Consider the following 16,561-nt stretch of genomic DNA (forward strand, 5'->3'; position numbering starts at 1 on the left):
TGTGTAACAAAAAACTTGATTTATACAATAGGTAACTCTCTAATGACTCTTTCCCTTTAACGATCATTAAAATATTAACTTACTTGTCTCCATTGAGAGTTGAAGTAGAATATCAAGAATGATGGAAATAAGTCCCCTGTTTGAGACGTGTAAAAGATCTACAACAATGGGCACTGCTTGATACTCCAAGAACATAAATCTTCCTTCATCAATTTTCAAGTCCATACAAAGGGAATCCAATGCCTGAGCAAGGTAGTCCACTAGAAATAGAAATGTGACAAGTAATGTAGATTAAACATATGTAAATAAGAGAGACTCTGACACAACTCACATTGGACAGCACACGGATACCAGTCCGTGTGCTATTCGATATACATGGACACAGCACATTGACATGCAATGGCATGCCCCATTTCTCATTGGTGAAACGAAAAAGGTTTAGTACCGTGTTAGCCATCAGACAAAATGTGATTGTTGTCAGTAAGAGTAACCACGTAATTTTGTGGATATACCACCTTTTAATGGCTAACAAAAATACATGATGTTATAGAGAGCTTTCAAACCTACTCAGGGTTCTTTCTCAGGCTTGAATGAAATAGATATGAAGAGGCATATATATACATATAAAAAGGCACAGACATGGTGTGATTAATTTGCATTGAAAACAATACCAGAACAGGATGAGTAGAGGAGTAAATACTTAATTAGTCCACTGATCTACTTCATTTAAGCCTGAGGAAGAACCCTGAGTAAGTTCAAAAGCTTGCTATAACATCATGTATTTTTGTTAGCCATTAAGAGGTACCATATCTACAAGATTACTTGGTTTCTCTTGCTGAGAACATTATTCACTGAAAAGAAAGCCAATAAAACACCTGATAGACTGCAGGCCAGGCTCAATCGCTGTAGACCCTAGTAGAATGCAGAGAGCTATACTATGATATGGAGGAGCTACTTGTTCAATGCAGAGTAATACTGCAGCCACTCACTCAACCAAACCCAGATTGGGGAGGAGTGACTGCAAACAAACATTGTCTGCACATGTGAACGGATACCAAAGATTACTATTGGCTTCCCTTTCAGTGAATAATGTCTTTGTTTTTTCTCTCACCTGAGTGATTTTATTGTATCTAACAGTGAGATAGTGTAGGTCCTGACAGATGCGTGGTGGCCTTACCATTGGCCGGTCAGCCCATGTGTCTTGACCAAAATGCAGTACTAACAACCGCATTTATCAGTATTTTTTGCGTGCAGTTTGATATACATTTGGGGGAGCCCAAGAGGTCAGCCAGTGTAACCCACTGTGGAGATACAGGGCGATCCACTGCTTTGCCAGTATGGGTCACACTCCTATATAGTGTGGCGCACCTATCTGTGGCTAGCATCTTTCGCATGCGTTCACATGTGCAGACTATGTTTGTTTGCAGTCACTCCTCCCCCAATTTGGGCTGGGTTGAGTGAATGGCTGCACTATTCTGAACAAGTAGCACCTCCATATCATAGTATGGCTCTCTGCATTCTACTAGGGTCTACGGCGATTGAGCCTGGCCTGCAGTCTATCAGGTGTTGTACTATTGGCTTCCTTTTCAGTGAATAATATCCTTGTTTTTCTCTCACCTCAGTGACTTTCTTGCTCTTACTGAGATAAATCTCATTGGTTAAATGGACAGTAATAGAATATGCATGAGTTTTTTCATTCAGACCATGGCCTATAAGCTAGAATGGAGCCGTGTGCTGTCTGTGGAATGACACGGACAGCACACGGTCCCAAAATGTGTTAGTGAGCACGTAGCCTAAGGCTTGCACAGTAAGAAAGCTAGTAAAGTAGATCTGTGTAGAGTAGGGCTTCTCAAATCATTTTATAATGAAACCTCACCAGCAAGAACATGGTAACTGGGCCTCACCGGCACACCAAAATGACAAATATTGCTCAATTTCTGTTTCATTTTTTTTCCCTAAAGTCAATATATCATTAAAAAATACAAAATAAGTTATGTGAGAAATGGGATTCTCCTGCAGTCAGGGAAAGGTCTGAACAGCAAGAATCAGTCATACCAAAACTGTCTCTACAACAACTGGGGCGTCTCGTACTTTAAGAAGTGGTTGTATAGGGCATAAACATCCAATTAGTCCTTTGTGTAGATACTTAAGAAAATTCTGACTCAAGTGCAATGGACCTTACCTTGTGTAACAGTTTTGAGTACGACTAGTGTGGATATAAATCGCAGTGGAAAATTGTTGCTTTTAAAGAAGGCTACAGGTCGTGGCTTATCCCCCATCATACTTTCGTCCTCAGCATGATAAACTACTCCTTTAAATGTCTCCTCACCAAGACGCCTTATGGTTGAGGTCAAAGTAGACTGTGGTTAGAAAAAATAGTAATAAATCAATTGCAATTGATTTCTGCAGTGGTTAAAGAATTTTAAAGTTCTACGGCTCAGTATATAAATCAATCACATCAAAAAGCCATTATGAATAGGGCTTACAAACTATAAATTCCTAACCTGTGTTCGGTTTTCAAGTTGCCTCAACGTCCAATATAAAAACCGCATGAAAGAAAAATGTAGCCTAGTATTGACCAGCGGCATCCACTGAAATTGCTCAACAAGAATAGGCAGAACCTGCAAAAAATGCAAGGCACATATTATAAAGGCTGTACCAAACACTTTTCCAGCATTACTAAAAATGATGGCATATCGCTAATATAGGCCATCACTTACTGAGAAGTTGTGATCCAGCGCAAGGACCCTCCCCAATCCCCAGATTAAAGAAGCACAGCACTTGTTAAAATCACTGCTGTCCCTTCAAGGTGCTACTTGAGGCTACTCACTTAAAAGTATGGCTTTGTTGCTGTTTGATGCACAGCAGGTGTGCAGTAACACTACTATGAGGGAAGCCAAAGGGATTCCAGTATTGCTATCATGATCAGCAGGGGTCCCTGAAGTGAGTTTCCCATTGATAAATATGTATGGGCATATCCTAGTAAAATGCCATAACATTATAAGATGGGAAAACGCGTTAACAGTCAGATTTCAAACAAAATGAAGTCCAGGTTTGCCTGCACCTACAATAACGAGCCTAGTGTGGTGGTCTATGACAGAGTTTGACAATTTCAGTCCTTAAAGGGGTTTTTCCACAACCACTCTGCCCTTCCTTGCTGCTGCTGATCAAAACATGTGACTGCTGCAGCCAATCATTGGCCACAGCAGTGACCTTCTGTAGCCAGTGATTGGCTGCAGCATTCATATGTCCTGGTCAACAGCAACCAGGAAGAACACGGCTTGCGAAGCAATTTTATGTCATAGGAAAACCCCTTTAAGTACACAACTCAGAAACACTGTTCTAGGAAACTTTCTGGAAATCTAAAGTAATTCTTGGCAGATGTTTCACAGTAAAGAGTCGTTATAGATGTCCTCAAGCCTACAGAACTAAACTAATATGAACTTTCAGATCACTGGAGAATTTCTTTCCCTAACTGATGGATCTACAGCCATTAAAATTAATGGGTAAAACACAAAACTTTCTAATATACGGAAACTCTTTCAATGCTTAAAAAAAAAAAAAAAAAAAATTTTATAACCCTTTATAACTTTTTTAAAATACAGGTTCCACTTTTTCCCAGCTACTGGTCTTAGGCAGCTCTTTGCTGTTCCCATCATGTGTGCCAAGATAACACATCCAAGTGGTTGTGTTGAGCACATCTCAAAAAGGTTCAGAGTTGACCTGATAAGTTAAAGGAGATGTCTCGAGGAAGCAGTGAATTTTTTTTTTTGCCCAGTCCCCCTAATTAAGCATACATTACTAAGCCCCCCTGTAAATGACTTTTCTAGCTGGTTTGTACTTACCGTTCCAGCGTTTCAGCAACCTATAAAAGTTTCCCCAAGATGGCCGCCGGCTCTTTTCCCGTCGCTTGCTGTAGCCCGACGTGCGCGCTCCCGAGACGCTGCCAGCTGTGTCTCCATGACAACACGACGCCCCGCAGCCGCCGACCGGACCCCTGGAGTGAACACGGCCGACCAGTCACCCACCGCCAGGCAGCAGGTAACCGGCGCAGCCCCCGGCCCCCCCACGCTAGACCCGGCTCCCCCGCGCTACCGCCCCGGCTCCCCAGCGCTAGACCCTGACAGACGAAGGCCCCCTCGGCCCAGCGCTACAGCCCCGGCTCCCCAGCGCTAGACCCTGACAGACGAAGGCCCCCCTCGGCCCAGCGCTAGGCTCCGGAGCCCAGCGCTAGGCTCCGGAGCCCAGCGCTAGGTTCCGGAGCCCAGGTGAAGGCCCCGGAGCCCAGCGCTAGGTTCCGGAGCCCAGCGCTAGGCTCCGGAGCCCAGCGCTGGGCTCCGGAACCTAGCGCTGGGCTCCGGAACCTAGCGCTGGGCTCCGGAACCTAGCGCTGTGGCCCGGGACCTTCGCCTGTTAGTGAAGATCACCCCCCGACCCATCACTTACCTGGGCGGCTTCTCGGGGCTGCTGGGCTGGGCTGGGCTTCTCCGCTGGGCAGCTCCAGTTTCTGCACCTTCCTCTAACAGAGGATGGTACAGAATGGCCGCTCCAGCGCGCTCCCGAGCAGTGACAGCTCGTCTGCGCATGCGCAGAAGAGCTGTAGCGGGGAGCACACTGAAGCGGCTCGTGCTGAAAGGAGAAGACCGGACTGCGCAAGCGCGTCTAAAAAAGCAAGCTGCCAGCGAATTTAGACGGAACCATGGAGACGAGGACGCTAGCAACGGAGCAGGTAAGTGAATAACTTCTGTATGGCTCATATTTAATGCACGATGTACATTACAAAGTGCATTAATATGGCCATACAGAAGTGTATACCCCCACTTGCTTTCGCGAGACCTCCCCTTTAACCCTTTCAGAACCATAAATGAATCAATCGAATTTGTGGGCATTTGAAAACTATAGGACAAATATGTCCTTTGATTCTCAATGGGTTAAGGTCCCTTAAGGAGTGCTGATCAATAAAGCAGGACAAACTGCACTCGCTCCTGCCGTTCACAGGCGGCAGAGGATCTACGATGGAGACAAACCAGCGTTCATATCATTCGTTTGTCTCTATACCAAAAGCATTAGTTGGCAGCCCATCTCCTTGTTTATATGGAGGCATGTGCGGTTACCTGGCAAGCAATGTTATGCTTGCATAAAAAAACGTGCGTTTGTTCATCAGCTGATATTGTGCACCGTTACATTGGAGTAAGATTGGGGAAACAAGCATTCGGACGAACGTTCATACCCAATCATTGGTCGTATAAGAGATCGCTTACGTCACAAGTTTATTGCCAGTTTGTTGTTTTCAGTTTGGAGTCTGAAGTAATTGAATTTCTAAATCCCTTAATACTTTACTCATTAGCCTCTGGTTTGGTAGGGAAAATCCACCACTACTGACTAACTTTAACCCAATGGAAATTATATCTCCAGTGTTAGAACTTTGCTTGTACCTGTGTATGGGAAAGGTGGTATTTAGGTATAGCGAGTTCTGGGTGAGCTGCAATAAATCTAAAATTTTTGGCTTTGGGTAGGGATGTTTAAGGGTTAAGTCACCTTTAACGCTAAATTTTAAATTCTAATTTTTATGAATTTTAAATTCATGTATAAAACTGCTAAATACAGTGCAATACATGTATTGCACTGATCTATTGTTACAGCATGTATTATAGTTAGAGATGAGCGAGCACCAAAATGCTCGGGTGCTCGTTACTCGAGTCGAACTTTCAGTGATGCTCGAGAGTTCGTTTCAAGTAACGAACCCCATTGAAGTCAATGGGCGACTCGAGCATTTTTGTATATCGCCGATGCTCGCTAAGGTTTTCATTTGTGAAAACCTGGGAAATTCAAGAAAGTGATGGGAACGACACAGAAACGGATAGGGCAGGCGAGGGGCTACATGTTGGGCTGCATCTCAAGTTCCCAGGTCCAACTATTAAGCCACAATAGTGGCAAGAGTGAGACCCCCCCCCCCCCCTCCGCACTGTCAGCATAAAGATCGTTCTCCTCTGCCACAGCTGTAACAGCTGTGGCAGAGAAGAACGATGTTAGCCCATTGAATTCAATGGAGCCGGCAATACAGCTGGCTCCATTGAAAGCAATGGGCTGCCGGCGATCGCGGGATGAATTGTCGGGAAGGGCTTAAATATATAAGCCCTTCCCGGCAATTCATCCAGAAATGTGTAAAAATAAAAAAAATATATATATACACTCACCTGGTCCCGGCAGACGGAGTTCAGCGCGGCCAGCGGCAGTCCTCCTGAACTGCTCTGAACAGCTGTGAGTAGTATTCAGCAGCCGGGGATTTAAAATCCCCGCCTGCTGAATGAGCTGCCTCTAATTGGTCACAGCCTGACCAATCAGAGGCAGATTCCACTCACACACCCATTCATGAATTTATGAATGGGTGAGTGACTGCTGCCTCTCATCTGATTGGTCCCGCTGAGCCAATCAGAGGCAGCAGTCACACACCCATTCATAAATTCATGAATGGGTGTGTGAGTGGAATCTGCCTCTGATTGGTCAGGCTGTGACCAATTAGAGGCAGCTCATTCAGCAGGCGGGGATTTTAAATCCCCGGCTGCTGAATACTACTCACAGCTGTTCAGGAGGACTGCCGCTGGCCGCGCTGAACTCTGTCTGCCGGGACCAGGTGAGTGTGTGTGTGTGTGTGTGTGTGTGTGTGTGTGTGTGTGTGTGTGTGTGTATGTATATATATATTTTTTTTTATTTTTATTTTTTTACACATTTCTGGATGAATTGCAGGGAAGGGCTTATATAATTTAACCCCTTCCCGACAATTCATCCCGCGATCGCCGGCAGCCCATTGCTTTTAATGGAGCCGGCTGTATTGCCGACTCCATTGAATTCAATGGGCTAAGATCATTCTGCCGGGACAAGGTGAGTGTGTGTGTGTGTGTGTGTGTGTGTGTGTGTGTGTGTGTGTGTGTGTGTGTGTGTGTGTGTGTATATATATATAATTTCTTTTTTACACATTTCTGGATGAATTGCAGGGAAGGGCTTATATATTTAAGCCCTTCCCGACAATTCATCCCGCGCTCGCCGGCAGGCCATTGCTTTCAATGGAGCCAGCTGTATTGCCGGCTCCATTGAATTCAATGGTCAGTGCTCGTTTAATCGAGACGAGTACCGCGTGGTGCTCGTCTTGAGTAACGAGCATCTCGAGCACCCTAATACTCGAACGAGCATCAAGCTCAGACGAGTATGCTCGCTCATCTCTAATTATAGTATAATGCAGCATGCACAATTCTGTAGGTTAGAGAGCTGAAGTCTCATATCCAACTAGGATCATGAGATGCAGTACTACGGACCACTACAGTAGACTAAAACAAAAAACCAAGGCTATAATACACAATTAATAACTTCTTACGTCACACATTATAGCTTGTTCTTGGCCAAGAGGGTCATGTAGGTGATGATGCAGAAGTCTAGATGGGCTGATAGGACAGGGTAAGTAGAATGTGTTGTGTCCCAGTGTATTTACCGTGCTTACTTCTACAGCCACATACTATCCAAAAGTTTTGTAAGACGAAAGAAACAGAGATGTTTTTACCAAGTGGAATCTAGGAAAGGTAACCTTATATTTCCTGATACCTAAAACACTAGAAACTGACCATGTGCCTATTTATGCTGCATTTTTGCAAATAAAAATTGGTAACCACAAAACACGCTCACAAAAGAAATAGCTGAAGAGCTAGCTGGTTTTATACAGTCAATGGGCCTCATGTAGCAACCAATCATAGCAACCAATCACAGCTCAACTTTCAATTTACAACAGCAGTTTCAGAACTGAAAGCTGCACTGTGATTAGTTGCAATGGGTGACAAAGAATTTTTGCAGTTTAGCTAATGGAATAAACAGAAACTGCATAGACCTACTTCTGATTGTATTCACGGAGCAGTAGGATGGGAGCATTTTTACCACTTGGATTGCAAATCTAAATGATACTTCAGATAGGCACTTGCATGCATGATTGTATGACCTCAGTACACTTATGACTTGCTCTGTATTTAACAAAGCCACACATTTCCATAAGATGGCAAGATAAAGTAAATGTTAAATTGGGCAAAGTGAATGTTATAAATGTTCAGGGAAATGTGCAAGCTTTAGGCCGCCAACACACAGCAGAGCTGGATTCTACATGCAGGAGCCCGCAGTGGAATCCAAACCTGACCGTGGCCGGCGACCCTGCGTACCTGTATTCTTTCTTCTTTTTCTGTACTGCGGATGCCATGCTCAGTACAGATTTTTTTTTCAAATGTTTATTTTTCCTGCGCCGCCGCTAGGTGATGACACGGAATTGACTTCAATGTAAGCCATCCATGCAGATGGTGTGGAACTCAATTACTTAGCTGGTGCTTTATTGAAGTTCTGACAGAGAAACCATAGAGAATATTGGAACGCACATACCTTGGCACACTTTTCCTGAAAACAGTTTGAGGGTAATTTATCTGTGGATAATGATTTTTCTCGACCTCCATTACCTTCTGATGCAGAAAGCCAATCCATAAGAATGGTTAAAAGCTTGTATACTTGTTTATCATTAGGAACCTATGAGACAGCCAAAATATTATGGCTCGCATCTGCATTCTTTGCACATCAAAAGAGTAAATTAGGCAAATTTATACAGATGACCTTTGTAGCTTTTGCATACAAAGTTAGGAAGAGTTGAAACATGTTCAAATACACCGATTTCAATGTGCAATGTTGCCAAAAGAGCTTTGTGCTGCACAAAGCACGTCATCATAACACATTATCAGCTCTCGGTAAAAAAAGAACAAACATTCTTCATGAAACATTTAGAATGTAGGTATGAAAATAAGGCAACTCAGGGTTTTAAACAGGGTTCAAATTTGGTAAGATGTACAAAGACCCGTCAGCAGTTTTCACATGTCTATTTTATTAAGTACTTACATTTCCCACAAAATGAAGGTTCTAGAACACCTTTTCTCAGAATTCCGCACTGGGAAATTTTTCTGATAATCTCCCCCAAAAATATAAATACTTTGACAACTTGGTGTTCCCATTCTTTTTATTAATAGGATGTGTCCCTCCGCATTGATTCAAAAGTGTAATAGTATGTAAACACAGTCCAATGTCAAAGGGACTGGCCACACACACACTTGTCAATTCATTAAAATATTACCAGGAGGAATTATAGAGTTGAGAGAAAAGAAGATGCTCCAGAAGTGTAGTTTCAGGTAAATACAAGAATTTCCTAAAACAGGTTATCTTTAAATTGCGGTAGTCATGGTGTACAAAAAAGTATTCTAACCTAAAAGTGGCTTTAGTAACCGATACGTTTTTTTATTTTCAATCCTTCGCTAAAAAAAAGAAAGGTGAAAAGCAATTGACTGCTTTGGGAACCTTGAAACTTTTTTGTTAGAATACTTTTAATGCAGTAGGACCGGGGCATTGCAAAGAGCCACTCCAATGAAAAGACATTTTTCCACCCGTCTCCCCCATCTGATTGTCTGTCACACTCTGGAGGTCTCCTCTACGTATAGCAGTCACTTCTATGCAGTGCAGCTCCCTGTCTGATGCTTATCACGCACCATCTTGATGGTGAAAATTTCACTTTCACATCAATCCAATCGCATTAGCGAGTGGGCTATTCCATTTCTGCCTGCAGGGTGGACAGTTTCGGGCTCTTTTCGCTGATTATTAAAATCAAGTGAGCTTGATTTTAGCCATCAGTTTTATCAGTTGTTCTCCATGGGGGGGTGGGGGGGGTGGGGGAGAACAAAGCATCTGAGCACAGATAATAGCCTCGGGCTATTAGCATGCGCTCAGTGAAGGCTTCATTAACATACATAATTGGCATTTAAGTAGCTGAGAAGCTACTTGAATACCAATTATTTTTTAAGCAAAATAATTGCTCAAAGCTGTCGCTCAAACTGTCCTTTGAGTGGTTATCTGGTCAGGCATGCTCAGTGCCTTCAAATTCTGTAATGATGACACAGTTTGTACATTCATGAAAGTGTTAGGGCAAAAATAACATGTTCACTTTATTCCGTGGATCTGCACAATTTCAGTGATAGCAAAATTAAAGGTTTTTTTGTTGTACTACTTTTTTTCTCTGAAAAAAAGAAATTCTTCTCCATCGTTGCATTCGGACCCCCACAACTTGTTTTTATTTTTCTGTGAATTAGGTTTTATAGAGGCTTTTTACGAAACTAATTCTAGTTTATATCGGTACCATTTTTTTACTTTTTGATGATTTTTTTTTATAGAAAAAATTTTCTTGGTGATTGGGTGACCAAAAATTGTGGTGCTGTGTATTTTTTTTTATGTCATGTGCAGTGCGGGACATGTATGTATGCTTCGATTTTTTTATGCTTATACTAGGAAAAGGATTTTTTTTCTTACTTTAAATATTTTTATGATACTTGAACTTTATTAAACTTCTTTTCATCTGTTGTTTTCATCTTTAGCCCTGGTAGGAGACTTGAACTCACGATTGTTAGACTTCAGTATTGCAGTATATTGTAGTTGAACAGGCCCCATGCTGCCATGATGTACGAACTGCCACATGCGATCTTGACATAGATGAGCCATTTGGGTGACAGAGGGAGCTCCCTTTCTCCGGTGGGCCATTTAAATGCCGTTCTTAGAACGGACAATGGCATGTAAAAGGCTGACTGTTCCGGACGTGTATCAACTGTCAAAGTATGATGTGGGCTTAGTTCCCGTGCATATCTGTTGTACATGGGATGTTGCCATGGGGGTTAAAAGTACAGAGTTGTAAACCCGGTAAACAATTAGGGGGATGAAGTGCTTGTTTGAGCTCCAGAAACCCATCGGTCCACTGATCAGCAAGAATGCTCAAAGTTAGACCCCCACTGAGTTTCTAGTTCTGCAGAACTCATTTAACATTTACCCCTTTTTTGTCTTTAAGGCCTTGCTATAATTGATGAACAAGGTCACAATAATCTACCACAAATACACAACAATGTAGGTTTCAAGAACAAACTATACTGTAACTCTTCAAAGAATACAGAGCTATAACCAATAAGCGATAGCAGCCAACTACATGCTTGCTGATCCTACCTTAGGTTTTACAAGGGTCGGTTTCTTCTCAACATTTTGAGGTTTTGGAATATGTACAGTCTGAGAAATATCTCTGCTTTTCTGAACTGTAAGGAAGGAGTGTTTCCTCTAGAAAACAAATGTGCAATCCTTGTTAGCAAATTTCCTTAAATCAGCAATAATAACACTAGGAAAAACAAACACTCACTTGTAGGTTTTCTAGACGAGACTGAACTTTCTTAGCTTGACTTTCCAGTTTCTTATTCTGCTCACTCACTTCATTCAGCTAAAAGAAACAATTAGAAACAAGAATCTACTTAAAAGTAAGAGACATACAGATGGGTCTTTCTTTAACTTGACTTTTAATGATATAGTGGTCATTTATTTACACTTTAAATTCTTTTTACAATGAGTTTCGTTGTGTTAAGATAAGAGAACAATAGCTTCTTAATGTAGCCCATTAGATAATATAACTTTCTGTGCAGTGATATCAAAGTCAAGGCAAAATGTGTAGCATCTGTATTTACTAGGCCTTTGAACTGCATCAGTATGAGACCACAATACCACGCTATTATTATGCAAGTAAAAACATTTAATGATAAGATATGCAATCAATTAGATGGAACCTTAAAAGGCTCTTTTACACGCAATGATTATCGCTCAAAATGTGTTCAAATGAGTGAAAGTGAGCAATAATCGTTACGTGTAGATGTGAAGCCATCGTTTACTATTCGTTCACTTGTTGTTTATCGCAGAGTTTCAGCCTGCATAAAAATAGTTGCTAGTTTGTTCTCTTGTCGTTAGGTTTAAACGGCATTCATTCAGTCTATGAAACAACATGAGGGGAGGGGTGATTGTTTGCCAGCTAATTACCAACTAATTACTAACTGTCAGGACAATGGCTTTTCTTCTCTCTAATTAAAAACCTCCCGCCTAGAGATTATTTGCATATGCACATGCCCACCTGAGCAAACATATACAGTGTTTACATAGCTAATGAGGAAAATGGCGAAGACTTCAAATGATTATCATTACGTGTAAGCATTCAGCATTTGAAAGCAAAAGAGTCGTAAAGTTGTTCATTGAAACGACAATCGTTGCGTGTAAATAGGACTTTAGACTGCTATTACGCAAATGCCATTAATGCTCGAGTAATAGCGCTAATTACCAAGCTACACCTGTGCCTACAGATGCAGCCCGACAACTGTCAGGAAAACACAGCAGCTGCAGTAATTGTGAAGTAGCTGCATGACATAATAAATGCCCAAATAAACTCTCATGCGACCAGATTTGAGGATATCTAATAAGCCCAGAGAGGGGTTGTTAGTGGTGATCAAAGATTCAGAGATGCAGGGCTTTCCTGGTACCCAGTCTTTGCTCTGACTCCTCACCGGTGACAGAATATTACAATCAAATTAAGAAAAGAACGGTCACTTGTCGGCGCTGCTCAGATGGAAGACATATATCCAGATCCAATAATCCATAATCATATATGGCAGAGACCTTTCTTGATTACTTATGTGTTATGAACTTGAAATTACATCTTCTTCAGGCAACTCAATTAATTAGATTGGGGAAGCCACCTAATCCAAGTCAAGGAAAAATGTCCAAACCTCAGCACCACTAATCAAAAATATGTCAGCCTTACAGACAGAAAGAAGCCAATCACTGCACATAAAAGGTCATGAACACAGGCAAAAAGATTACATTGGAATCCCTTATGGCAAATATATGCGTTCTCCGGGACTTAAACACTGATGGCCTATCCTCAGCATTATGTTATCTGATAGGTGGAGCAAAACCCAAGGAGATGCTCCGATAAACTAAATGAAGAACAGGCTGATCTTGGTACGTAATATACCTCTGCGGCCGTGCCTAATTATGCGCCTCACTTCTAGACATGTCAATAGGATTGGATTGCTGTTACAGGCACAGCCACCCATAAACATGCATGCCATGCCTGTGTAACAATCAAGGGGACCTGTCATTGGGATGACCTGCAAGGGATAGTGGACGACCACTGAACACTGATGGCCTAGCATGATAAATGAGGTATACTTTTTGGTCTTCATTTGGTTAATGGGGGATGATAGATATATTTGGTGTATGTACCAGGAACTTTCCAGGCACATCCGCCGAACGTAAGGGGAAAGTGTTATGTAAACATAGCCTTACTGAGACCAGATGCACAAAACAACATTGTGCATGGCAGTCAAATGAAGCCATGTGTATAATTTAACTTAAATAAATGTTCGCATGCAACAGAAATTCAAATCAAGTAATTGTATGGTAATACGGACTCTCATATGAAGTCATATATACTAAGTGTAAAATGAGGACGATCAGACTCGCCTGCTTTTTTAAGGTGTCATTCATTTCCTTTAAGGTATCGAAAGACGACTTCAATCTTTTGTTCTCCTTGATCTTCTCTTTCAGGGCATCTGATATCTGTTTTACCTCTACAACATGCTGCTGCAAAGAAAACAATACATTGTGTCAAACCCAGTATGAGTTACATCAAAGTCATGTGCGCTTAGCAGAAGGATCAGCATAAAAGGACCACACATTTTATTGTGATAGAGCAAAAAGTTGTTTGCCTATCCATTTAATGGTGAACCAATACCAGATTACAATATGAAACACGAATGAAAGAGGGCTGAAGGATATCAAAGAAAAACAATGACTAATATACTACAGAAATGACTAATATCAAAATTATGGCTCAAACAGCTTGCAAGTTTTATGAGTACCATATGAATGTCACATACAACTATTTACCATTTCATATTGGAGAAGGGGATTCTATTTCTTTAGACTCCCTCCATACCCATTCTGCTTCTACAATGACTCTTTCCTTAATGTTGCAGTATCCTGGGATCCTCACAATACGAGTTTGTAATGTTTCACCAGCTAAAGGCCCATTTACACGCAATAATTATAGCTAGAGATGAGCAAGCATACTCGGTTCGGGTGTTTTTGCACTCGAGCCCCGCTTTTTCCAAGTAACTGACTACTCGGACGAAAAGATTCGGGGGACGTCGGGGGTGAGCGGGGGGTTGCAGAGGGGAGGGGGGGGGGGGGGGGGGAGAGAGCTCCCCCCTGTTCCCCACTGCTACCCCCCGCTCCACCACGCCACCCCCCGCATCTTTTCGTCCGAGTAGTCAGTTACTCGGAAAAAGCGGTGCTCGAGTGCAAAAACACCCGAACCGAGAACGCTCGCTCATTTCTAATTATAGCTCAAAATTAGTTCAAATGAACAAAGTTGAGCGATAATCACACGGGCATTGGGCACTTTGCGCTTGAACAATGATTTTAAGGTGAACCTAAAATCCATTGTTTAGCTACTGGAGATAAAGCAGTTTGATTTATCTGTCAGTAGACCGCAGGCTGTTATCTGTGCGGAGAATCAACAGTTAACATTATATTCTGCCATCACCCACGATAAGAACAATGCAGCTGTGAGCACAGCTGGGCATGTGATTAATCACATGCCGGGCTCTGCAAAAAGCTCCTGGAGACCCATTTACATGCAAATGAAGATGATACAGTGTTGATGGCCATCAGTAGCCATCAACACTTTATGCAAAAAGATCTCTAAAACTTTCAATCGTTTGAAAGATTATCTTTGTGTGTAAATGGGCCTTAAAAAAGGTTTTTGTTTACAAGTTGTGTTCACATAAAGGAAACAAAAAGTAAAATGTATAATTTACGCTAAGTTTTTTAATTTAAACTGATTGGTTACAAAGTTCACATGAACAATGGCAGATGGGACATAAGGAAGAAGTAGAGCAGTTGGTATAGTAACAAATGCTGCTTTTATTTTCCAGAGGAGTTCAGAAAAATGAGAGTTAAAATCTGGTTGGTTATTATGACCAACTGCTCCATCTTTGTTTGTAATAGATTTGTTCGATTTGCCATCTATACGGCACAGTGATACTGTGTTTCCCTGATAGTAGGACCTACTCCAATTTTCGAGGGAGGCTTGAAATATAAGCCACCCCCACCCCACCCCGAAAATAAGCCCAAGCTAGGCTACATGTATTAAAAAGCAAAAACACAATACTCACCTACTGCCAGCGTTCCGGTCCTCGCGCTGGTCTCCGTTTCTGCTGCAGGCTATCGCGTCCTCTTTTAAGCCAACAGGGCAGTTCTTCCTGGAAGCTGGGCTGGAATACCCCGCCTCCAGGAAGCTAATGCTCTGATTGGCTGACGTAGCGCTAGATTAACCAATTATAAACATTCAATGATTGGTGGCATCTCCCTGCTCTTGGCTATTCATACTAGCCGGCAGCAGGGAATTTTAAAATCTCCCTGGCCTCTTGGCACTCTGGATGTGCGCCTGGCATAATGATGTCCGATGTGCACGCAAAGATGCCGACGTCAGGTCCTGCAGGACCAGAACGCCGGAGGACATCACGTAGGACGAGGGTAAGTATTCTTAGCTCCCCATACGGATCCAATCTTGGATCCTGGGCTTGAGAAAGGCTTCAGGCGAAGCCGAAACGTCGCCAGTCTCTTTTTAATATGGAGGAATAAAAAGTTTTTCTACTTATTGTTATACATCAGATGCTGCGTGGCTTCACTTTATATATTGGTCTATTTGTTGGGTCTTGATCCGGACCTCGCTGGGCTATTGCACCATTCACTTCTTACTGAAGTCCAACTTAGGTTGGTGAATCCTGCATAGAGTGCTGTGTTATACGTTTATTCCAATCTGTAAGGGGAGCTGAAACTTTTACTTTTTTTTTAACTTACCATTGAGATTAATACGATGACCAGTATCTGGGGGATACTGGAGATCGTAAGACTGGGAGGGGGGGGTCCCGCGGATGACTGCTCCAGGATTTTGGCAAACTCCGGTAACCGACAGCATGGAGCTGTTACATCCACAGCCTGCAGGATTTTAATTCCCAGAGGAAGCATGTTTTTACGTAATCGGGGATTAAAGCCCAGCAGGCTAGCACGTAAAAAGGCAATGGGGCGGTTACTAAGGGTTTAACTAGAACAAAAGCTCATACTGCTGTGTGTTTGCTTCTGGTTTAAAGAAACAGAACCAAAACGGAAGGGTTACTTTCTGTTTTGTTTTTTTTAACACTGTGGTCAATGGGTGGTGGAAACGAACAGAAAGGTGTCCATCTGTTTCCTATTTTCTTTCAGAGGATGCACAGAGGCTAAATAGCTGAATTATAAAAAACTGATTTAAGTTAAAAAAGGAAATCAAATAGAACGAACTGTAGGCAATCTGTTTTATGGTGGATTCATTAAAAATAAAAATCTTTTCTATTCATTTCCGTTTGATTTCCATTTTGTATTCAAGTGATTTTTTTAAAGAAACAGGATCTGTTCAAAGTGCAAAGGAAAACGCTGATATGATCTTGTGCTTAGTGTAAACTAATAGTTTAACTAAAGTGAATCTGCCAAAAACACAGGGTGACAATAACCAATGCCAAACATAGTTCCATAGCTGATCTAGATGTCCTGTACTGCACATATCCCAAGTCTGATGGACCAATGTGGAACTGCTTAAGAG

At 42.1% G+C, this 16,561-nt stretch overlaps 1 protein-coding gene across 3 annotated transcripts in view; it reads right to left on the reverse strand.

The window, feature by feature from the left end:
• The window catches only part of CCDC138 (coiled-coil domain containing 138), a 50,160-nt gene that overhangs the window by 15,965 nt on the left and 17,634 nt on the right, over window positions 1-16,561 (reverse strand). For all 3 annotated transcript variants that reach the window (XM_066577396.1, XM_066577385.1, XM_066577402.1), the window contains exons 7-13: window positions 13,384-13,503; window positions 11,240-11,317; window positions 11,053-11,160; window positions 8,413-8,553; window positions 2,505-2,621; window positions 2,183-2,360; window positions 84-260 (exon numbers count right to left, since the gene is read on the reverse strand). In XM_066577396.1, coding sequence (XP_066433493.1) covers window positions 84-260; window positions 2,183-2,360; window positions 2,505-2,621; window positions 8,413-8,553; window positions 11,053-11,160; window positions 11,240-11,317; window positions 13,384-13,503 — 919 coding nt within the window. The remainder of the gene's footprint in view (window positions 1-83; window positions 261-2,182; window positions 2,361-2,504; window positions 2,622-8,412; window positions 8,554-11,052; window positions 11,161-11,239; window positions 11,318-13,383; window positions 13,504-16,561) is intronic.

Source organism: Eleutherodactylus coqui, chromosome 1, assembly GCF_035609145.1.
Source record: "Eleutherodactylus coqui strain aEleCoq1 chromosome 1, aEleCoq1.hap1, whole genome shotgun sequence".
NCBI classification, from domain to species: Eukaryota; Metazoa; Chordata; class Amphibia; order Anura; family Eleutherodactylidae; genus Eleutherodactylus; species Eleutherodactylus coqui.